A 24,688-nucleotide genomic window follows, 5' to 3' on the forward strand; every position below is an offset into this window, starting at 1 on the left:
CTGATTTTTTCAGCTATAAGTGAGATCTCCCAGATTCTTAATCCCCTTAACATTTTATCTTTTTAGTTTATGATGTCAATTTTTACTTCATATTATAATTATTTATATACACTTTTTTTTTTTGGTGTCCTTACTAAACTGGAAGCTCCTTTGGAGTAAGACCCACTGTCTTATTAATCTTTTATTTCCCACAGGATGTATTAAAGTATCTTGCACATAATTTGTTAAATAAATAAACAATAAACACCTTGATGCCAAATACTGCATTTGTACAAACTTGATTATTTGTAGTATTAGCACATATACATTTGCATATTTGTGGAAGTCTTTCAGAAGAAGCAAAATAAATTACCATTTAATATTATCAATAACAAAACTTTAACTTTAAAATATTTATTTAAAAAATCCCAGGGGTACCTGGATGGCTCAGTTGGTTAAGCGTCCGACTTCAGCTCATGTCACAATCTCACAGTTCATGGGTTTGAGCCCTATGTCAGGCTCTGTGCTGACAGCTCAGAGCCAGGAGCCTGCTTCAGATTCTGTGTCCCCCTCTCTCTCTCTGCCCCTCCCCTGCTCACACTCTGTCTCTCTTTCCTTCAAAAATCAATAAACATTAAAAAAAAATTTTTTTTTAATCCCAAACTGGCCTAAAAGTAGGCTGATAAAATAAACAAGTAGAAGAGTCTGCAGCATGGTTTAGGAAAGTACCATGTTTGATCAACAGCAACTGTATCAATTCACTGTGACATGTTATGTTAATGTTCTCAAAGGTCATCAATAGCTGGAAGAAAGATGTGTTGGTTTTTTTTTAATTATTTGACTACAGCTGTTCTTCTAGTTAATAATTAGAAGACCAGGAGGGCAGAGCATGCACTGTATTGAATGGAGGATGTAAGCTAGAAGTGTGCTGAAAAACATACAGAGCTATCTAAACTGTAACAGACACACATTATTTACACTTAAACTCAACGCACTCAGTGCCTTTTTCCGAATAAGCCTCTGTCTGGCCATTTATTAACATTCAAATTTTAGTCTAATTTGTTTTACCATGAACTTACCATGATACTTGGTGTAATATGCTTAAAATATCTTCTAAGACATAAACCATTGGCACTGTGCAAACACCTACTGGAACAAATTAATTACAATAGGAAACAGGCTGAGGTCAGTTACCTGCTTTTGACTAAGATGGCTGCCTTTTAAAATTCTACCTTCAAGGAAAAAATACAGAAGTGAATTTTAAGAAGATAATTTAAACTAGAGATTGGTACAATTGCAAGAAGAATAATTAGGGTATAAAATAAAATTACTTTTAAATAAAATTAAAGCTATGAGGCATTGTTCTGTTTTCCTAAGGAATAGCATAAGAATATGCTATAAGATTTCTTGAGTTTGGTACACAATATATATGCAAGTCTCTACCAGACATCTCTATCTGAATATACCACCATCACTTCAAAATGAACGTGTTTAAAACCTAACATCATCATCTCCCTCTATCTTGCTCATATACCTGTATTCTTTATATAGTTAATGGAATATCTCTTCACTCATGCACCCAACCCAGAAAGAAACAAAGGAGAGTCATCTCTCTCTTTCCCTTTACTCTGTACATATGAACAACCACCTAGCCCTGTATATTTTACTGTCCAAATACCTCTTACACTGGTTCCCACCTCTACAGCACCATTGCCAATGCCAGTGCCAATGTCTTACATCAGGTCTTTAGCTCTCTTGCTTGGATTGTTACAATATCCTCCTTACTGGTCTCCTTGCCCCAGCTCACTCTCTCTATCCACCAGACTTCTGATAGAGTGATTTTTCTTTTTTTTCTCTTTGAAAGTTAATTGTTGTTAAAAAAAAAACAAAACACATACTTTTTACATTTTACACTCACCTCTCAGAACACTTAATGGTACCAGCTAATGACGATATATAAAAAAGCCCACCAGGGGCGCCTGGGTGGCTCAGTCAGTTAAGCGGCTGACTTCGGCTCAGGTCATGATCTCGCAGTCCGTGAGTTTGAGCCCCGCGTCGGGCTCTGTGCTGACAGCTCAGAGCCTGAAGCCTGTTTCAGATTCTGTGTCTCCCTCTCTCTGACCCTCCCCCATTCATGCTCTGTCTCTCTCTGTCTCAAAAATAAATAAACACTAAAAAAAAAAAATTAAAAATAAATAAATAAATAAATAAAATAAAAAAGCCCACCAGTTGCTTGAAATGGCTGCAAATTTTTACCATGTCCTGGTGTTAAAGTGGTTTGAACTCTTTGGAAAAACTGGTGTAACATTAAGTACCAAGATTTCGAATTCCCAGATTAGAAACAAGATTTTTAAGTCAGGAGGAAATTTAGTAAAAATTCAAGGCTAAAAGGAAATGTTAATAGAAAAACAAAAACAAAAATATTGTAAAAAAAAAAAAAAAAAAAAAAAAGGATGTCCCCACTCCCCCAATGGCAGAGTGATTTTTCTTAAAAGCAAATCCAATATCCCCCCCTTACGGTATTCTTCAATGGATAAAGTTTGCATATTAGGCCTTTTATGGTCTGGCCCTGTTTATTTTATTCTTCATTCATTCATTCATTCTATTCATTCATCAGCATTTACGAATCTACCTTGTGCCAGGCACTGTTCTAGGTGTTAGAGATACATGTTAGAGATACAACAGTAAACAGACAGACAAAAGTCTCGTCTCTTATCATTTCCTACTCTCCTGCAACCCTTCCTCTCCACTGCTAACAAGTGTTCTTGCCTTCAAGAAATAGTAAGCCACCTGCACTCTACTAAAGATCCCTTGTTCTTTCATACAAATTGCTACTCATTTTTCAAGTCGCAACCTAAACACAGCTTCATCTCTTAAGACTTCCCTGAATCTCCTGTGCACTTTGTGAATACTCATAGCTTGTTTGCATTTCTATCTTTCCACTGAGAGTAAGCTCTGTGAGCACAGGGATAATGTCTTTGGACACGTAATTGCCAGACACAATGCCTTTATTAAATGAAGTGAGTGAAGAAAATGATACAGCTTTCCTCAATTGTTAATTTTTTCTACTAATAAATCACTTTTTCTTGATCTCCCAGAATTATAGGCAAAGTAATAAAGAGTTTACACAAGTAGCTGTTACTCCCAATTATTACCCAAGAGATGATTTTCAGAGCCCCATGTGAATATGAGCCTCTGAGGTTTGCCATCTTTTTTTTTTTTTTCTTAATGTTTATTTATTTCTGAGACAGAGAGAGACAGCGTGAGCAGGGGAGGGACACAGAGAGAGGGAGACACAGAATCCGAAGCAGGCTCCAGGCTCTGAGCTGTCAGCACAGAGCCGACACAGGGCTTGAACCCACGGACTGTGAGATCATGACCTGAGCCAAAGTCGGACGCTCAACTGACTGAGCCACCCAGGCGCCCCTGAGGCCTGCCATCTTTTTATTTGACATTTATCTCAGCATAAGTCTACTTCATGAATAAAATTCTGCCTTCTGTCCCGGGGCATATTCCCATGATTAAAATTCAAAATAGTAAACATTTCAAAATATACTCACTGTACAGAAGCAACCACAGATTTTATGTAAAAGGATATTACACCACTACAGAACTTCTTTGTTGTCTTACAGAGACAGTCTAAAATCATGCACCTTGTATACTCGCCTGCTATGAATGCATTAAAAAAAATCTCAAATCAGTATATAACTGTCTACATATAAAGCCAGCCCTAACAATATTTTAAGGGCCATATTAAGAGATCCAGGCTCTCACTAGGCAAGAGGCGTGAGACAAAAATGCTATCTGATTTCTCCATTCACTTATTAGACATATGTCCATATATAAATCAGGAAAACATTAGAAATGCATTGCAAAAGCAAAAATGGAAAGTTGAGATATTGTAGACCAACTCCTTCCCAATTAAACAGGTTGGAACACCAATGGTGCTGTGAGGGGGCGGCCATCTGTCAGTATATAAAGGACTCTGTGTTTGCACATAAAGACATTGCTCAACCCACATCTGGCTCCTGTGGCCAAGTTCTACCCTCACTGGGGCAACTCCCGCTGAAAGTACAGGGGCATAAGGCACAGGGAGATGAATTTTTTGAAAGCCAGCCGTTTGTTCCATGGGCATTAGATGTATGAGAGAATCAGGATGGAAACTGTGTCCACTTTTCTACTTCTATTTATTTTTAAAAAGAGAACAGGGAGGTGGAAACAGATAAGAATTTAAGTAGGTGTTAGGAGATCAGATTTCTCATTCCATTGTATAATCTCAGGAAATTCAATTAAATTTGCACAGGTTTTTTTTTTTTTTTTTCTCCTGATAGGTCTCCTTTTTTTTAATTTTTTTTTTTATTTTTAACATTTATTCATTTATGAGAGACAGAGAGCACAAGCAGGGTAGGGGCAGAGAGAGAGGGAGACACAGAATCCGAAGCAGGCTCCAGGCTCTGAGCCGTCAGCACAGAGCCCAACGCGGGACTTGAACTCACAAACTGTGAGATCATGACCTGAGCTGAAGTTGGATGCTTAACCGAGTGAGCCACCCAGGCGCCCCTGACAGGTCTCCTTCTCAGTCCTCTGCCTTCCCAAATCATAACTTGGAAGCATATCTCAGTTCCCACCTCCTCTGGAAAGCCTGTGTCCTTATTACTTCAGTTTATACCTTTCCTACTGTATTCTACTTAGAAATTCAGCATATATTTATAAGCTGTTTTATACTGGATTCTAGTAGTTTTGTACACTTTAGTCTAGCGTAGATTAAAGGCTTCTAGACAAGAGCAAAAGCAATAGTTTTACTCCAAAATTTTTGCCCCTCTCTGTGAGTCACCAATTCTATAATCTAATATACAATTTTTGTAATTATATAATATATCCCAAACTCCAGATCCAAGTTGCAAATATTTCAACCCCAACACTTTTACTTATTGGCTATTACCTAGTAAGTTAGGCAAAGTACCTAACTTCTGATTGTTTTTTTCCTGTGCAAGTGAGAATTATAATAATAGTGCCTGCTGTGGCAATTAAATCAACTGTTACATGCAAAGGGCTTCGGACAGTGCCTAGCATGTGTTCAATTAACTTTAACTATTATTATTATTCTAGAATATAGATTGTCTGATTTTAAGAGGCTTAATATGTTTATGAAAATGGGAGAAAATAATTTAAACTTTTTTTTCTGTTAGAATGAACAATTGCTTCCTTAGCCTACCAACAAAAACAAATATTCCAACACAGGTTGGATCCTCCTGTTTTGTGACTCACCAATTCTATTCCTCATGTTTTAAAAAGAAAAAATAGATTCAATTCCTGGGAGTTACTGAGCTGAATCTATGTGCCAGTCACAATGTAAGTGGACAAACACACACACAAGTTAAGTTTCACAAAAATCCTCATGTCACATACACGAATCCTATTTTACAGATGGAAACATTGAGGCTCAGAGAGATCAGATATCTTTATCAAGGTCATACAGTAAGAGGCTAAACCAAGAATAGAATCAAAGTCACAATTTTCAGATTCCACTTCCTTTTCACTACACACACACACACACACATACTACTTGCCTACAATTTGCTATTTCCTTAACTCATATATAATTTATAACAGAGCAGAATACAGAGGTTTTTCCTCATAGTTCACCCACATGCTCTTGCCAAAGTACACAGTCTTGTGACTTCCCATTTCTGTTCCTCTGGTCTTATGTCAATTTAACTTCCTTTCTGGTAGTAAGAAATGTCATGTATGGCTGGATTTAGAGCCCCTGGGCCTTCCTTCTAAAGACTTCCTCTAAGTACAGGTTTTTGAATGACTTTAGTGATACACCGCTTGTTCTGACAAGTTGCCTGAAATAACACTGTTAAAATTTTTTTAATTAAATATTGCTCTGCAGTAACCCATAGAGAAGGATTACAGATTTACCACAAAAAAAAACTTAATACATCTATCATTGGGGCCATGGGCAATCAAGAGATAGGGCGAGTAAAACAAATAAAGATCGGTGGGAGCACAGGGGAAGGCTTGTTGGAAAAGAGGTCAAGAAGCTGAAAGGCCAAAGCATTGTTGGGATCATCTATAGATACTGAAATCGCCCAGAATTTTGACAGATGGAGTGATAGAGACAACAGTGAGCCATGTATGAGAAATAAGGGGTAGGGCCTGGTAGAGGGAACTGCAACAAGGAGGTAGAACAGCATGCCATGTTGCTATGAGCTTCGGAGGTGGGGTTTTTAGGGAAAAGAAAGGACAAAAGGAGAGCATAAGGAAGAAAGGAGAGCACTCTGGAAGTGGCAAAGGGAAGCAAGGAAGATATCTATTCGAACTCCGGGTCCAGAGATAATAGTGAGAGAGAGAAACACATCACATTTAAGGGCTATGGGGGAAGCAAGGTCCTTCCAGATGCCAATTAGAAGATGACAGTAAAGGATATGAGAAATCAGCATACTTTGTATGCAGATAATATAAAATTGCACATTACTCATTAAAAAAAAAGACTTACTAAGGATAATAGAACCATTGGTTATATATGGAAAATAGTCCATGCAGATCAAGTAATAATAATAATAAAATACGGATATCTTCCACCTCCTGTTTAGCATCAATCATCCATCACCGAAAATCATATATTCTACATGAAATGCTAACAAAGAACCTATTTTCCAATATTTCAAATGAAAATAATTATAATTCATTACATATCAACCCAAAACTACTAACAAACTTCCTAAAGTGTAACTAAAACACAGTAAAACACCTACATATAAGTAACAGACTCCCTTGTTAGGATGTAAAATGCTCAAAACATCACTTCCTGACCAAAAGGAACTGGTTGCTAACAGTTGTCTTATACACAGGAACATACTGCGCGTCTCTTTGTTGACCTGAGATGCACTTTACAAACCATCTACATGTGATACTGACATTCTAGCAATTATGCTTGGAATTTTTTTTTCTTTAATTTTTATCTATTTTTGAGAGACAGAGCACAAGTGGGGGAGGGGCAGAGAACGAGAGACACACAGAAGCCAAAGCAGGCTCCAGGCTCTGTGCTGTTAGCACAGAGCCTGACACGGGTCTTGAAACCACTAGCTGTGAGATCATGACCTGAGCCGAACTCAGACGCTTAACCGACCGAGCCACCCAGGCACCCCTATGCTTGGAATTTAACACAAGACTTGCCACGTGTCACTTTGTTTAAAATGCTGTATATGGCATTATTGAGTTTCTGGGATACAAATGCAAATTTTTCTTATATAATCATCAGCCAAAACACGTTGAATCAAGAGAAAAGAACATGCTAGGATATTTGAGTGTTAAATACCAAGACGTTTTCTACTAAGAAAAACAACTGTGTAATTGTGAAGTCATTCTGCTTCACAGAATAAGCACTTGCTTATTACATTTGTTCAACTGGATTGAATGGTAGCTGTCATATACAAATTTACGCAAGTTAACGATCCCCCTAAACATCAAAATTTTCGTATTCAAAGTGGGAGAATAATAGTGCTCTCCTCAAGGGAGTTTTTTGAAAATTAAATGAGATAATGCACATAAAGCAGGTAGCACAGTGCCCTAGCTCACAGTACATGCTCAATAAATGGCTTCTAGTACTATTTTTATTGTCTGTCTAGAATGTGTAGATTGTAAAAATTTACACATGCATTTTCTTGATTGATCCTTAAGACAAAACAACTATATTCAGGAGAGAAATAGGACATAGATTATTACCACTGCTTCACAAATGAAAAGACAAATGCTTTTTAAAAAGTAGTGATTTTCCCAAAGCTCCATGGTTACCCAGAAATATCTACGAGGATTGGAACCCTAAACCAGGGCTTGGCAAACTTTTTCTTAAAGAGCCAGACAGTAAATATTTTAGGCTTGTAGGCCACATGGTCTCCTTTGTAACTAGTCACTGGAGCACAAAAGCAGTCATGGATAATGTGTAGACAAATGAAGGCACCTGTGTTCCAATGACACTTTATTTGCAAAAACAGGCAGCCGACTGGATTTGGTTCATGGCTGTAGTTTACAGACCCCCTGCCCTAGATCCTGGAGTTACCAGGCCAAAGCATTTTTCCACTAGTCTCTAGTTACGACCTATTTTCAGAATAGTGTTTAGCCGATGTAAGCTAATGACCTTAACTGTCAGGGGAAAATAAAACAGAAAAAATTTATAAAAGATCAATGAAAAGAGTAAGATATTACATGAATTTTAGAATGACCATTTTCCCCTCCTCTCCAGCTTTTAAAACTCTCTCTCAATCCTCCCCTTACTTATTTCTCCTCTAAGACAGCAGTTTGGCCTAGAAGTAAACACGGTTTTCTCTCTCCAAAGTACTCAAGAAAAAATGTATTTGCAGAATCTTATTCTAAAGGAAGCAGCAGACATGCCATTGGATATCAGAATGAACTAACTTCTCCAAATCTCATCTTTTAAAATGGTAAGAAAGGTGAGCCTTCTGAATATGATGTGCAGGCATGCTTTTAGCGGACCGAAGGGAACAATGATAAGCGACTGCTGTATTCTCAGCTTCAAATAACAGAATGATTACCAGCTTTCTCATTATGGAAGCAGTATGGCATGGTGATAAGAACACTCACTGGTGATAAGAATCCTAACTGGGAATGCGTCCTCTGCCACTTAGTGTCCTTATGATTTAATAACCTATGTAAAGAGTTGTGAAGATTAAAACAAACAACTATTTTAAAATACTAACGGTCATAAGCATTGATTATTGTTGCATTTGAAGTTATAAACTTCTTAATCAAGTTCACATATTTTAAAAAAATTTTTTTTATGTTTGCTTATTTTTGACAGAGTGTGTGAGGGGGAAGGAGCAGAGAGGGAGACACAGAATCCGAAGCAGGCCCCAGGCTCTGAGCTGGCAGCACAGAGCCCGACGCGGGGCTCAAACCCACAGACCGCAAGATCATGACCTGAGCCGAAGTCAGACACTCAACCAAGTGAGCCACCCAGGCGCCCCCCTTTTTTTTTAAGTAGGCTCCATGCCCAGTGTGGAACCCAACATGGAGCCTGAACTCACAACCCTGAGATCAAGACCTGAGCTAAGGTCAAGAGTCAGACACCTAACCAACTGAGCCACCGAGGTGCCCCACATCTATATTTTTAGGAGAAGTACACTATGATACAATATTGCATAATAGTACAATATGATTTATAAAGCAAGATAGCTACTCCTAGTATAAAGAAACTTTTCTGCCAAGGAGATAAAAGTTCTTTAAAAATACTCTCTCATTTAAGCCAACAATATTCCCTTGAAATTAAAACAAAACAGAATGCATTGTGTGATGTGTGCTAGGCATTTTACATACATCTATTTATTTAACCTTCACAACAACCCTGAAAAGAAACTGAGGCTCAGAGAAATGAAATAACTTGCTGAAAGCACAAAGCTCCTAAGTGGCAACAGATCCTGGGTCTACACCCAAGTCAGATTGATTTTAAAGATTGTGTTCTTTTCATCACATAACACTGTCTCTTCAGCGTTTTGACTTGGGGTCCACAAAAAGCTAGGTGCCTCATACTAGGTCAAAGAATAATTACATTCAATGTCAGAGAAGGCAAATCCTCAGATTATGGGACACTGTTCTACTGTATTAAGTCACCTCCAAATAACATACTATTTTAAAGGCAATTTCCAGACAATTCTTGTTTAATCAAGTTTCATCCCCAAAACGTGCGGGCGAAGCCAGTCTTTTCCCCACTAGTTAGAGAAATTCGGATATGACCGACACTAAGCCTTAGACGTGCAAAGAAACAGCTCCAGAATTTTGATAAGAGAAAAAATAAAGAGTAAGTTTCCTGAAACTCCAATGGCATGTGAATTAACATAACAAGAATATTTCCACTGGAAATGCCAGGAAGTTATCACTTCCAGAAAGGAGACTGCTTTCTCAATGATTTTTTCTCCCCGTGAAATTTAGAGAAATTATCACAAAGCAAAATTGGTGACCCAGGGGCTTTTGAAGAACTCTATCAGTTAATTAGAGGTTTTTAAATTCTGCTATTAAATATAATTTCCAAAGTGAGGAAATAAAAGTTTATTAAATATTTTCTAAATCTATGCCCCCCTCCCTCTTTATTTAAACCAGTCTGGTCCTGGAGAGCCAGCGCCTTTTCTTTTTCTTGATGAAATAACTTCACCTCCCCCCTCTGCTGCTTACCTGCTGCAGAGCATGCTGAGGGCTCCGTATGGACTACAGTCACATGGCAGACAGAGCCCAGACGTGTGATTCAGGTAAAAGCCCTCCCTGCAGATGTCACAGTGAAGCCCTTGATAATGTGGCTGGCACTCACACTGCCCTGTGGTCTGGTTGCAGCGATTCACATCCAGACTTCCCACCACAGAGCAGTTACAAACATATTCTGTAAGGACAGAAGGAAAGAGACATTATTAACTAAGATTTAATGCTTTCTTAATAAAATGAACTCTATTTTATTTTTCCTGATAAATGTTCATGACAGTTGTGTTAGGGTGGATAAAATTGATTCTAGTTCAAATTCACTTTCTATCCCGTTTAGTTTGTTTAAAATGGGAAATAAGTAAAGTATGTAAAACTATACATCATTCCTAGTTATAAAGCTAACATTCTCAATGTCCTTGCAGGTAATCTTCATCTTCTAGCCCTTTACCCTTTACCTTTTTACCTTTTACAGTGTGTGTATTGGATTGGGGGTGCTTCCTGTATACCACTAAGTTTTTCTGGACTGGAAACCTCCAAAGGCAGGGCCTATGCTTACCTCCATGGCACGGACAGCACATGCTGGAAATGACAACATGTTGAATAATAAATAGCCCCATTGTATAGCCGCAAAAGCCTGAGGCTCAAATGGTTAACTGTGGTAACTTACACAGGTCAGACAAAATTGTGCTACAGCTGGAATCATAAACTAATGTGTTCTTTCGAGGAAGGAATTAATAGAGAATTGAAACTTTAAGGTAAGGAAGAGGACGAACAATAAATCCTAGACAAGGAAGTTTACACAGTCGTCCTGATCAGTGGGCTGAAACCAATCACAGTTTAAATCTCTTTCCTAAGTTACAAGATTTGGAAAATAAACTTTCCTTTAGCTACATTTCAAAGAGTTCTTTGGATGAAAATATTTAGAGGTCCTTGGCTTTAGCCTTTAAATGTAGATATAGTTAAAGGTCAGCTCAAATTTGGTTTTTGCTATTGTTTATACTCATTTAATCAAGAAAGTATTTTCAACATGGCTTGACACAGTATCAACACAGGACTTTGTAAGCATGTCAAAAACAAGTAAAGTCAACTGCAGATAAAATAAAACCTTGTACACAGTTTAGGAATAGCCCCAACTCCAAAACAGCTATAAATCTAGGTTTAACAACCCCCCCAAAAAATCTATGGTACAAATTATACTTCTGAGTAGGTAAGGCACTGTATGAAATGGCATTATATGGACAAAAATTTAGCTTGGAAAAAATATTTAATGTAATTTGCGACAATTTTTTTAAAATGTTTATTTTTTTTGAGAGAGAGTATGCACACAAGCAGGGGAGAGGCAGAGGGAGAGGGAGAGAGAGAATCCCAAGCAGGCTGTTGGCACAGTGACCAATGCGGGCTCACAAACTGAGGTCACAACCTGAGCCAATTTTTGATGGGTTTTTTTTTAAAGGTTTATTCAGTTTTGAGAAAGAGAGAGAGACAAGAGTGTGAGCGGGGGAGGGGCAGAGAGAGAGAGAGAGAGAGGGAGACACAGAATCCAAAGCAGGCTCCAGGTCCCACACTGTTAGCACAGAGCCTAACATGGGGCTCAAACTTACAAACCATGAGATCATGATCTGAGCTGAAGTCAGACGCTTAACCAACTGAGCAACCCAGGCGCCCCTGATGGTTTTTAAAAAGTTACTGAATAATTGCAAATCCAGGGTCTTAGACAGAATGTTATAAAGGAGTTTGCTCCTCTAGTCTAGAAGAGGAAATTAAAATTCTCCTTTTTTTTTTTAAGAGAGAAAGAGAAAGAAAGTGCATGTGGGGGAGGTGCAGAGAGAGGGGGACAGAGAGAATCTTAAGTAGGCTCTACACTTAGCGGAGCCCGATACAGGGCTTAATCCCACAACCTGAGATTGTGACCTGAGCTGAAATCAAGTGTCAGATGCTTAACCAACCAAGCCATCCAGGAGTCTTGGAAATTAAAATTCTTAATGTCATCACAAGCAGCTTATCCACACAAGTCAAAGCAAAGGATTCCACAGAGAAACTCCCACTTGGCCACATCATACCAACTCTATACCTCCCACACTTCTTCAGTTCCTAACTTTTGGGGTCACCTAACCTCCCTGCTCTTTCCATCTCTTCTAATTTGTAAATAGGTCAAATGAATTAATATACATATATTGGTAAGTGATTTACCTTATGCATAATTCAAGGGTAGTAAATTAGTTACAAATCCCAGAGAGGAATTCAAGATTTCTTTAGCCCCAAACTTAGGAAAGGTATCAGCTTCCCATCTCAGTCAACTTTCTTATTTTTACTAGGCTACACTAGAATGACAAATTCTTTGCCAGAGTTACTTGCTTTCACATTATTTCTAGTTTCTGGTTGTGTGTGTGTGTGTGTGTGCGCGTGTGTGTGATTTTTGTAAATAAGGAAGCCATGTCTAGTGGTCTGAAAACCTGCCAACGACAACTTCATGGTAAGACCTTCACTCCACCAAAAATGACCAGAACGCTTAAAATAACATTTTTCTTCCAAATGTGGCACGATTTCAATATACATCTAATTCCTCCTGCTGGACCAGTTTCATCACAAGTAAAACTAACCAAATTGTGCTGGCGTGGGCAGATCTAGCTCAAGAAAAATGAACAGGTTAAGTAAAAACTCTAAGACTGAGAGTTTTATTCTACTATTTCCTTACTAATGTACTTCCATCTGAAACCCCAATCAGTGTTCCCATTCAGTGGGGTAAGGTGAGTAGTATATTTTTATAGGAACGTAATAAATCTAAAACCTTTGAGGAAAAAACTGGTTGTTTGTTTGTTTTTCATTAAAGTTGTAATGGATAAACTTCAGTACTAACCGAGTTCACTGGGTATTTAATACTTACATGGAACCAAGTCAATCTCTTCAATATCCTCTGAACATATTCTTCTTAGTTTCATCTTTGGACCTTTGTTCATTCTGTCCCCGTTGAAATGCTCTCTCCTCTCCACATACTCAAACCTCTCCCCTATTTCAAGAATCAGCTGAAACTTACTCCTCCATAAACTCTAATTCTATTACCCCAGTGTGAATCTGTAACAACATCTACTACCTATAGTGTGCCAGTAATTTGAAGAGGCAGTGAAGTGTAGCAGTTATGAGCACAGATGTAGAGGCAGACAGCTACAGGCTTACATTTACAGCTCTCTCACTTACTAACCTTATGACCTTAGACAAGTTAACTAACCCCTTATGCCTCCCTTTTCTTATCTGTAAACAGGGCATAATATAGTGCCTATAACACTTAGTCCCAACACCAAAGCTGGATGTAGTTTGGAGTACTGCAATAAGTAATACAATAGCGAGAAGAAAGAGACAGCAGATAAAGTAACATAGGGAGAATTCAGATGTCAGATTCCTAGGCCACAGCTCTGTTTGTTATACCCTGTGGACAAGAAAGCCTAGAATCGGGTTTATTACTGTGGCGGTTTTTGACAATGTTTAAGAAATAGAATTAGTGTCCTGACATTCAGAACTCCAAGTTGTGGGTTATCTAGGAAGAAAATAAGATGGTATCCTATGTATTCTGGGCTTCGTCACCAATACGGGTGCCTACAAATACAATGACGAAAACGGAAGTGTTGAGGCTATGGTTTCAAAGAGGAAGAAAAAGAGCATTTATTGGTTCTACACCTCTTGTATTAATCACCCTAACAGTAGCGGCATACAAGGCAAATATCTCAGCAAGAGAGACTGCATTCATGCCAGGAAGGGGGTTGACTTATGAAGACAAAATGCACTGTCATGTTAACGTTCCTCCCCCAAGTAACCAAAGTAAAGGAAGTTGAAGAGAAGCATATCGAGTGCCAGGAAGCGTGTACATCTTTCCTGTCTGGAGCTCAGAATCTGAGGCTTTATCCTAGGGATTGACCTCGGATGAAAGGACCCGAGTTAAATGACTAGCATGAGCAATAGCAATAAAGGCAAAGCACTATGAATATCCAATAAACTGCGTCAGGATAACCTGTTAGCCTGTAAGTAGAGGAAAATCTCAGACCCTTCACAGTTCCTGGCATTTATGTGGAACCAGACAGGAGTTAATGCAGAAATAATGCAATTTAGTAGAAGGCAGGCAGTATAAAAAAGAAGAAAGGAATTTCAATTGAGAGAAGCAGTGGGAAGGACTTACAGCCAAAAACAAGAGATGAAGTGGTGACTTTTTAATGAGGTAGCATCTTAGACAGCAGAGCAGCACAAAGGAGTCAGTGACGTGACTGATGTTAAGTCACTAGTATGAATGGTAATGGCAACGAAACAGTATGAAGACGACACAAAAGCTAATCACAGACAAGTCTGGACGAAATGCCAAAATCTCATTTGGTTGCCTAAGAGTAAACATGAAGTAAATTCTCCATCATTTGAGCTGTGGGTTTCCTTTCAATGCCCTGTGGTTCTTGGGAAAGCTCTATAGAGAAATAATTAGGAAAAAAGTAACATAAATGTTAGCAGAGAGATGGCAATTTTTGGCAATATCTTTTTCTTTTTGTTTGACTTCTGAAGAGCAATGAAATACTTTGAAGAACAATGATCTGAACCCTAAAGAAGAACAAGGAGCTAAAATCTGGTCCACACTACTTGAAACTATAAATAAAGGCCAAAGGAAGAGACAGTAAGTAGCTTGGCATTTTTCTCTGAGAACTTGAACTCACAGGATGATTTTGTAGTAAAAGTATCCAAAGTAATCACTGCATTTAAATCAAACACTGCCCTTTTTCAAACATTCCTTACCAAGGGCCAAGAGATGGACATTTTCAGCGATGGAAAATAAATATAGAGTAGCTTTGTTTAGAAGTCCCATAAACTCTCCCATCCCCTCTGTGCAAACACCTGTCCTGGTAAGAGATCATCTCCCTGAACATACTAAAGATCTTTTCTTCTTCTTTTTTTTTTAATATGAAACTTAGTGTCAAATTGGTTTCCATACAACACCCAGTGCTCCTCCTAACAGGTGCCCTCCTCAGTGCCTATCACCCACCCTCCCCACCCTCCCCCCCATCAACCCTCAGTTTGTTCTCAGTTTTTAAGAGTCCTAAAGATCTTTTCTTATATACCTCATAGGCTTCTTTCTGCATCCAGCTTTTAACCACCTCATGTCACTGCTCAGTAAAAAGCCCCTCATATCTTCTAGAGAATTTTAATTGTGTTTTGGTATCTGCAACTCCTTTGATGGTAGATTTTAGAAAAAAATATTAATTGTGATACTATGTCGCAATTAGTGTGTCCTCTCTCTGTCTCTTTTTGAAGTCCTTTCTGAGTGTCGTAATTAACTATGATGTCTGGAGACTCAAGCAATTTGGTACAATAGTGTGTTAGCCTTTTTCAGATAAAAAACAACTATAAAAGCAGTAAATGAAAGATTTGGGAAAGAAAATGAAAAAACTGTGTCCCCAGTCAATTCATGATGTAAATGTCATAGAATAAATAAATGTTAATTGATAACAGCACTGCTGCTGAACTAAACTGATTACAAAACAAGTGTTGCATTTATGCATAGATACTGGAAAATACTTGTAAATATAACTAACACAGTACTCACAGGAATCTGGTTCAGGAATATAGCCTGAAATTCTATCTATAGCCTCTTGCAAAATTGTGGGAAGACCTTTGCAAAACTCAGTTCTTGGAACCTTTTCATTCTTTCAACAATTATTTCACTCTTGCTTTCAATACCTTAGATATTGAAAAAATTAAAAAATTATCTATTAAGAATATGAAAAACTGCTCTAGGCTATTCCAAAACTTTTCATTCTTCCCCATAGTCCAAAGACATATAAAATGTACTATAATATTTATTTGATGCATTTTCTGTTCAAAGTTAAAGTAGCAAAAGCTAGAAGACATGTATTTAAAATGTATCAAGGCTCAGTGCTTAATCTTAGTACCAAAATTTAAAACATTAATAGGGGCGCCTGGGTGGCGCAGTCGGTTAAGCGTCCGACTTCAGCCAGGTCACGATCTCGCGGTCCGTGAGTTCGAGCCCCGCGTCGGGCTCTGGGCTGATGGCTCAGAGCCTGGAGCCTGTTTCTGATTCTGTGTCTCTCTGTCTCTCTGCCCCTCCCCCGTTCATGCTCTGTCTCTCTCTGTCCCAAAAATAAATAAACGTTGGAAAAAAAAATAAAATAAAAAAATAAAACATTAATAGAACTGAATATCATGAGTAAATTTTATTGGATGTATTTTTTTTTTAATTTTTTTTTTTTTAACGTTCATTTATTTTTGGGACAGAGAGAGACAGAGCATGAACGGGGGAGGGGCAGAGAGAGAGGGAGACACAGAATCGGAAACAGGCTCCAGGCTCCGAGCCATCAGCCCAGAGCCTGACGCGGGGCTCGAACTCACGGACTGCGAGATCGTGACCTGGCTCAAGTCGGACGCTTAACCGACTGCGCCACCCAGGCGCCCCATGGATGTATATTTTAAAATAAACAAAAACTTCTTTTAAAAGCAATGAGGTTTTACTAGACTACATTGTTAAATTTTGCAAGAAGAAACTGTGCCACAAGTAACTGATTTAGCTGGACTGTGGCACTAACATCACACGAGACCCAACTGATACTTCAAGTCTTTTTCAAAGCTAATGTTACAATTAAGATAGCAAGAATTGACTAATGCTTCAGTTGATTACTGCACAAAATGCTATGGAACATTTTAGGATTTAAAACGTTATAAGGGGGGGCGCCTGGGTGGCGCAGTCGGTTAAGCGTCCGACTTCAGCCAGGTTACGATCTCGCGGTTTGTGAGTTCGAGCCCGGCGTCAGGCTCTGGGCTGATGGCTCGGAGCCTGGAGCCTGTTTCCGATTCTGTGTCTCCCTCTCTCTCTGGCCCTCCCCCGTTCATGCTCTGTTTCTCTCTGTCCCAAAAATAAATAAAAAACGTTGAAAAAAAATTTTTTTTTAAATAAAAAAATAAAACGTTATAAGGGGTGCCTGGGTGGCTCAGGTGGCTAAAGCATCCGACTCTTGATCTCGACTCAGGTGCTGATCTCACAGTTCGTGAGATCGAGCCCCATGACCAGCTCTGTGCTCCTGTGTACAATGAAGCAGAAGAAGAAAAAATAAAATACAAAGATATATAGGATTCTCATCCCTTTTTCATATACAATTATTTCTTTTCCTTTGAGATTCATCATTAAAAACCTACTCGATTTAAACAAACACCAGGGAAATACATGTAAGTGTAACAACTTTGAATCTACCCAGTCTATCCAACATAAAACTTCACTCTTTTCCACAAACCTAGGATAGTATCTACAAAAATAACATCTCTCCTGATTTTCAAGTTGAAAAAAAAAATGGAAAAGTAATTGTCAGAATCAAGCAGGAAGACCTAATTCAAACCTCTGCTCATACATCAAAAGAATATAAAATGACAATAATATTGTTTGGACTACAGGCCTGACTTCCTAAGGGTCTGGTGTATTTATTTCAAAATGTACTTTTTATTCGGCTCATATTCCATCTTTGTAGGTTTAGAGTAAAGGAATCTTGGAAAGGCCTCATTCTAGAGAAAAGGAATTATCAACACAGAATTTTTATTTTTATAAAAGGTCTTACCCTAGCATAACACTGATACTCAAATTACATTTCACATTTATGTTATGCCAGGGTAGGGTCACAAATCTTTGCAAAACTGGGAAATTCAATATTAAAGTTGATGAGTTTCTTGCATTAAACCAGACTTCGCACAAACATGGAAAGTTTTAAAGCCACTACTTTTAAAGAAAAGCTTTAAGCTTTACCTTTTAAAATAAAAATATACCCATTAAAATTCCCAGTCACAATTCACTGTCACAAAACATTTCTTCTACTTTATGGATGACACATGAAAAAAAATTGGGGGATGCGCCTGGGTGGCTCAGTAGGTTGGGCGTCTGACTTCGGCTCAGGTCATGATTTCACGGTTTATGGGTTCGAGCCCCACATCGGGCTCTGTGCTGACAGCTCAGAGCCTGGAGCCTGTTTCCGATTCTATGTCTTCCTCTCTCTGCCCCTCCCCTGCTCCTGCGCGCTCTCTCTCTCTCTCTCTCTCTCTCTCTCTCTCTCTCTCACACACACACAAATAAATAAACATTAAAAAATATTTTTTAAAAAACTGGGTAACAACGACAGAGGTTTTGTAGAAAATTTTCTGTCTCACACTTAAGGACCATGTCGTTAGTGCTTTTCCCTGGCTCACTGCCAGTTTTCCACAATTCAAAGACAATTCAGCTAATTAATGAGACAAAATGACAAGTTCTGGGAAAGGATGTAACAACCAGCTTTTACTACTAATTATAACCGAGCTGATATGACCAAGCCGATATGCAAGTTGAGCATGCACTGCATGTACATCCAATATGACACTAAAAACTTCACATGCTCACATCCTTTATCATCCCCACAATCCTGTGCGGTAGGTGCCCTGAAGGAGGAGTGTGAGTCTTCACAGAAATGAATCACACAACTAACCAGTGCTGGAAAACAGATTGTAACCCAAACTGAATGACTCCAAAATTCAAGTCTTTTTGCTACAAGAAACTATTGACTATATAAACAAGTAAAAAGGAGCATCTGGCTGGCTCCGTCAGTTAAGCATCCGACTCAATTTTGGCTCAAGTCATGATCTCACAGTTGGTGAGATTGAGCCCCACATTGGGCTCTGTGCTGACAGCACAGACCCTGCTTGGGATTCTCTCTCTCCCTCTCTCTCTGCCCCTCCCCTGCACTCTCTCTCTCTCTCAAAATACATAAACTTTTAAAAATAATAATAAAAAAAGTAAAAACAAGAAAAAAAAACCACTTAGAAAGACCCAGGATATCTTAAGACCAGAATTTGCTGCTAATTAGCCAGCTCTGTGAATTTCAGTAAGTCTGGAGTTTCAGTGCCTCAATTTATAAAATATAGATAATTCTTGCCATCTGCCTATATGAAATACTTAGGGATAAAGCTAACATAATACATGCATGATATTTATGCTAAAAACTATAAGACACTAAAGGAAAAAAAAAAGGCAAAAAGACCTAAATAAATAGACAGACATAGCATAACAATTAGATCTATAGATTCAGTGAACCCCAGTCAAAATCCCAGCAGGATTTTTTGGTAGGTATTCACAAGCTCACTCTAAAATAAATATTAAAAAGCAAAGAAACAAATAGCCAAAGAATAAAGTTGGAAGACTTTCAGTAACTGATTTCAAGACTTACTTTAAAGCTATAGTAATCAAGACAATGTGTTATTGGTGAAAGAACAGACACAAAGGTCAATGGAACAATTAGCTCAGTAATAGAGCCTCATAAATATCCTCAACCAATTTTTGACAAAGTGCAAAAGAAACTCAATGGGGAAAGGATAATTTTTTCAATAAATGGTGTTGGAACAGAAGTGCGTCCATAAACAAAAAACTGAACTTTGATCTAAACTCACACCTTGTTCAAAAATTGACTCAAAATAGATCACAGCCCCAAAAGTAAAATGTAAAACTATAAGACCTCTAGAAGAAAACATAGCACAAAATGTGATTGATTTTGAGCGGGCAAAGAACTTTTAGAATCAACACCAAAAGCAAGATCCATAAGAGGAAAATTTATAAATTGCACTTCATTAAAATTTAAAACTTTTGCTTTTTATAAAACTACTAAGAGAATGAAAACACAGCCACCAACTGGGAGAATATTTGCAAACCACATTTCTGTCAAAGGACTTGTATCAAGATATATAGGGGCACCTGGCTGGCTTAGTCAGTACAGCATACAAGTCCTGATCTCAGAGTTGTAGGTTCGAGTCCCATGTTGGACATAGAGATTACTTAAAAACAACATCTTTAGGGGCACCTGCGTGGCTCAGTTGGTTGAGTGTCTGACTCCTGGTTTCGGTTCAGGTCATGATCTCATGGTTCATCAGTTCGAGCCCCACACCAGGCTCTGCACTGACAGTGCAAGGCCTACTTGGGATTCTCTCTCCCTCTCTCTCTGCCACTCCCCTACTCATGCTGTCTCTGTCTCTCTTAAATAAATAAACTTAAAAAAATAAAATAGGGGCACCTGAGTGCCTCAGTTCATTAAAGGTCCACTTCAGCTCAGGTCATGATCTCACGGTTCATGAGTTTGAGCCCCGTGTTGGGCTCTGTGCTGACTCAGAGCCTGGAGCCTGCTTCAGATTCCGTGTCTCCCTCTCTCTCTGCCCTTCCCCTGCTCACGTTCTCGTTCTCTCCCTCTCTCTCTCTCTCCCTGTGTCTCCGTCTGTCTCAAAAATAAATAAACATTGAAAATAATAATGTAGTAAAATAAAATATTTAAATAAAAAAAGAATATACAAAGAACTCTCAAAATTTAACAGTAAGAAAATGACCCAATTTAAAAATTGTCTGAAAAGACACTTCAACAAAGAAGTTGTATGTATCACAAATAAGAAATTGAAAAGATGCTCCACATCTCTTACTGGGAAAATGCAAGTTGAAACCATAATGACATGCTACTATACACTGAATAGAAGGGCTAAATTTACAAAAACTGGCAGTGCCCTGTGCTGCGAGTGGTGCTGAGCCACTAGAACTCTTACATGTTACTAATCGGAATGCTTAGAAAACAATCTGGCAGTTTCTTATAAACTTAAGTTTATACTTACCATATGAGCCAGCAGTTCTACTCCTAGATATTTATCCAAGAGGAATGAAAACTTATGTTCCCAGGTAAGTGTAAGTGAATGTTTACAGCAGGTTTCTTCATAATAACTAAAAACTGAAATTAACCTAAATGTATGGAGTTTGCTCAAAAAGTTAAAAATAGAACTACCCTATGAGCCAGCAATCACACTACTAGGTATTTACCCAAAGGATACAAAAATACTAATTTGAAGGGATACAGGCACCCCAATGTTTATAGCAGCATTATCAACAACAGCCTAAGTATTCACTGACTGATAAATGGATAAAGAAGATGTGGGGTGTGTGTGTGTGTGTGTGTGTGTGTGTGTGTGTGTGATGGAATATTACTCAGTCATAAAAAAGGATGAAATCTTGCCATTTGCAATGCCATGGATAGAAGCAAATTAAGTCAGTCAGAGAAAGACAAACGCCATATGCTTTCACTCATGTGCAATTTAAGAAACAAAACAAATGATCATAAGAGGAGAAAAGAAGAGAGGAGTAAGCCAAGAAACAAACTCTTAACTACAGAGAACAAACTGATGTTTACCAGAGGGGAGGTGGATGGGGGGATGGGTTAAATGAGTGACAGGCATGAAGGAGGGCACTTGTGATGAGCACTGGATGTTGCATGTAAGTGTTGAATCACTAAATTCTACACCTGAAACTAAGAAAGAATGAAAGAACAAAAGAAAGAAAGTAAAGAACCTAAATGGTGAATGGTTAAATAAACTGTGGTCCTTTTTATGTGATAGACTAATACATTCTTGACATCAGAATCTGATTCTGATCTATTAACTTGATCTGTCTATTCTCGTATGAGTGCAGTAAAAAAAAATAAAAGTTTTAACAACTGCAGCTTTATAACGTGTTTTACTCCTTTGTCCTCCTTTACCTTTTCTTTCAGTTGATAGCTATTCACATTTCTGTTTGAACTCTACTGTCACATTTCCTCCAAAAAAGATCCTATTGTGGTTTTCCCATTAATTCCATTTATTCTAAAAGTTACCATATCAAAAATTCCTTACAATATTCAATTTTTCTACTGTCAGCGCAGGTAAGCCTCTCCATTTATTCAGTCTTCCTCTATATCTCTCAGCCAAATTTCATAATTTAAAATATATGTATATGAGTTTCATACATATCTCGGTGAGATTATCCTAAACTTTTTATCACTAAGGGTAGTGGCAGCAGTAGTGGTTAGTGTGATTTTTTTTCCCCCACTATCTCTTCTAACTATTATTAACTAGAAATATTTATCAAGTTCATTTTCTGGAGATGTCCACATAGTCATTTTAATGAACTCATGATTTCTAATGGTTTTTCCCTTGGTTCTTTTGAGTAAGACTTCTCTTTTTAAGTTAAATGGAGTGAGGTCTCCCACTGAAGATCACATCTTACCTGGCTATCGGGAGATATAATTCTGAGTTTCCTCAACCACAACAGTTTGTTGTTAAAACAGAGCAAAGCATTTCACACAGGGCTTATCTTAATCCCCAGGTCAGCCTTATTATTAATCATAATAAAAGTAATTACTACTTACTATTACCTACAACGTCTCAGCCTTTGTCAGTCACACATTTTACTTAAATGAGCACTCAGCTTCACAACAACCTTGCAAGAACAGGGATGAATCGGGAATAGGGAATATGAAGAGGGAAACTAGAACTTAAAGAAACCAAAGAGCTGCCCAAGACCACAGAGTTACTGTAAGCGGTGAGACAGCATTCAAACCCAGGTTCCTTTTACTCCAGTGCTCTTCCTCATTCGACTTCACCACCGAGCTGTCTTCCTTTTAAAAAGGGAAGGAGAGAAGGGGAAAAAGAAGAAAAATAGAAATTCCACCTACGACTGTTAAATGCCACTGGGCTTAGTGTGGCTTTTTTCCCCAGTCTGTTTTCTTTGTAAGCAGGTGACATCAAGTCAAATGATTACCAAACAGTAGGGTGGGGGAAACAGCTGCTCGAGACACAAAAATAATTCTCAGCAGGAGACTTAGAACACCTTGCCTTTGCTTTTGGTCACTGAGTCTTAATTTATTGTTCAGAGCCAAAAACACACTCATGATTTAATATTCAGGACCTCTTTATTTTATTTAAATGCATTCTCATAGCCACCCAGGGGTACCTGGGTGGTTCAGTTGGTTAAGCACCCAACTCCTGATTTGGGCTCAGGACATGATCTCACGGTTTGTGGGATCGAGCCCCAGGTTAGGCTCTGAGCTGACATCACTGAGCGTGCTTGGATTCTCTCTCTCCCTCTCTCTCTGCCCCTCTCCCTCCAAAATAAATAAATATTTTTAAAAATAAATTTTAAATAAAATAATACTGCTAATTAGTATTTCCATTATCTCTCTAAATTCTGGATGCAGATGGTACTGAACTACAAAACACAGGCACAAAAATTTATTTCTGTGCCACCATTTTCCTATTTGTTTGCATTTTTCAAGGCTTTTTTTTTTTAATTTTTGTTTTTAATGTTTATTTATTTTTGAGACAGAGAGAGACAGAGCATGAACGGGGGAGGGTCAGAGAGACAGGGAGACACAGAGTCCGAAGCAGGCTCCAGGCTCTGAGCTGCCAGCACAGAGCCCGACGCGGGGCTCGAACTCACGGACCGTGAGATCGTGACCTGAGCCGAAGTCGGACGCTTAACCGACTGAGCCACCCAGGCGCCCCTTCAAGGCTTTTTAAAAAAAACTAATTTGGGGCACTCCTAGGTGGCTGAGTCAGTTAAGCGTCCAACTCTTGGTTTCAGCTCAGGTCATGATTTCACAGTTCCTGGGATAGAGCCCCACGTTGGGCTCCGTGCCGACTGCACAGAGCCTGCTTGAGATTCTCTCTCCCTCTCTCTCTTTCCCTCTCCCATTCACTCTCTCTCTCTCAAAATAAACAAATAAACATTAAAAAAATAATTTTGCTATTTAGTAAAAGTTATTACTTACCTTTTTGAAGGACATTTTATTCTTTCTGGCTATTATCAAATTTAGAATGTATTGAAAGACATGACCAAATACAGCCTACATGGCTTGAAAGAATAACGATCAAACTTTGAATTTATATGAACCTTTTTATTTACAAAACGTTCACAATATCCTTCAGTTTGAGGGGAGGTGAAGAGGAGGGGGGAACAAATACAGAAAATGAATTTGAGCAATGTAAAACATGGCTCCAGGCTAGAGCAGAAAGAGAGCAGTCTATGAGGTCAAGGGACCTGTGTTCAAATACTGAAACCATTGTTTATGATCTTACATCTCATGCCCTTAGGGAGCCTGGGTGGCTCAGTCAGTTAAGAGTCTGACTCTTGATATGTGCCCAGGTCAGGATCTCAAGATTCCTGAGTTTGAACCCCACATCCGGTTCTGTGCTAACAGCAGGGAGCCTGCTTGGGATTCTCTCTCTCCTGCTCTCTCTACTCCTCCGGAGCTCAAGCTCGCACTCGTGCTCTCTCTCGCAAAATAAATAAATAAACTTAAAAAAATTTTTAATCTCTGCCCTCTCTGTAAATATTTTTAAACATTTAATATTTTTTATTGTATTTTACTTTCTAAAGATATATTTTGAGGGGGGAGGGGCAGAGGGAGAGGGAGAGAGAGGATCTTAAGCAGACTCGCCACCCAGCACAGAGCCTGATGCATGGCTCAGCCTCATGAAGCATAAGATCATGACCTGAGCAAAAATCAAGAGCCAGATGCTTAAGCAGCTAAGCCACCCAGGCTCCCCTGTAAAGATTTTTTATAAAATTGGGATAATGACACCTAATTTATGAGGATTTTCTAAGAATTACAGGAGACAAGGAAAAGAAAACACCCAGGACAGGGCTTTCTCTTTCCCT

General features: G+C 38.5%; 1 protein-coding gene across 1 annotated transcript in view; it reads right to left on the reverse strand.

Annotated features, from left to right (window-relative positions):
• MEGF9 (multiple EGF like domains 9) overlaps nucleotides 1–24,688 on the reverse strand; it is an 89,441-nt gene that overhangs the window by 34,427 nt on the left and 30,326 nt on the right. The window contains exon 2 of the mRNA XM_086683858.1: nucleotides 10,171–10,372. Coding sequence (XP_086539984.1) covers nucleotides 10,171–10,372 — 202 coding nt within the window. The remainder of the gene's footprint in view (nucleotides 1–10,170; nucleotides 10,373–24,688) is intronic.

The sequence above is a fragment of the Puma concolor genome, chromosome D4, assembly GCF_028749965.1.
Source record: "Puma concolor isolate L17-30 chromosome D4, mPumCon1.1.hap2, whole genome shotgun sequence".
Taxonomy (NCBI): Eukaryota; Metazoa; Chordata; class Mammalia; order Carnivora; family Felidae; genus Puma; species Puma concolor.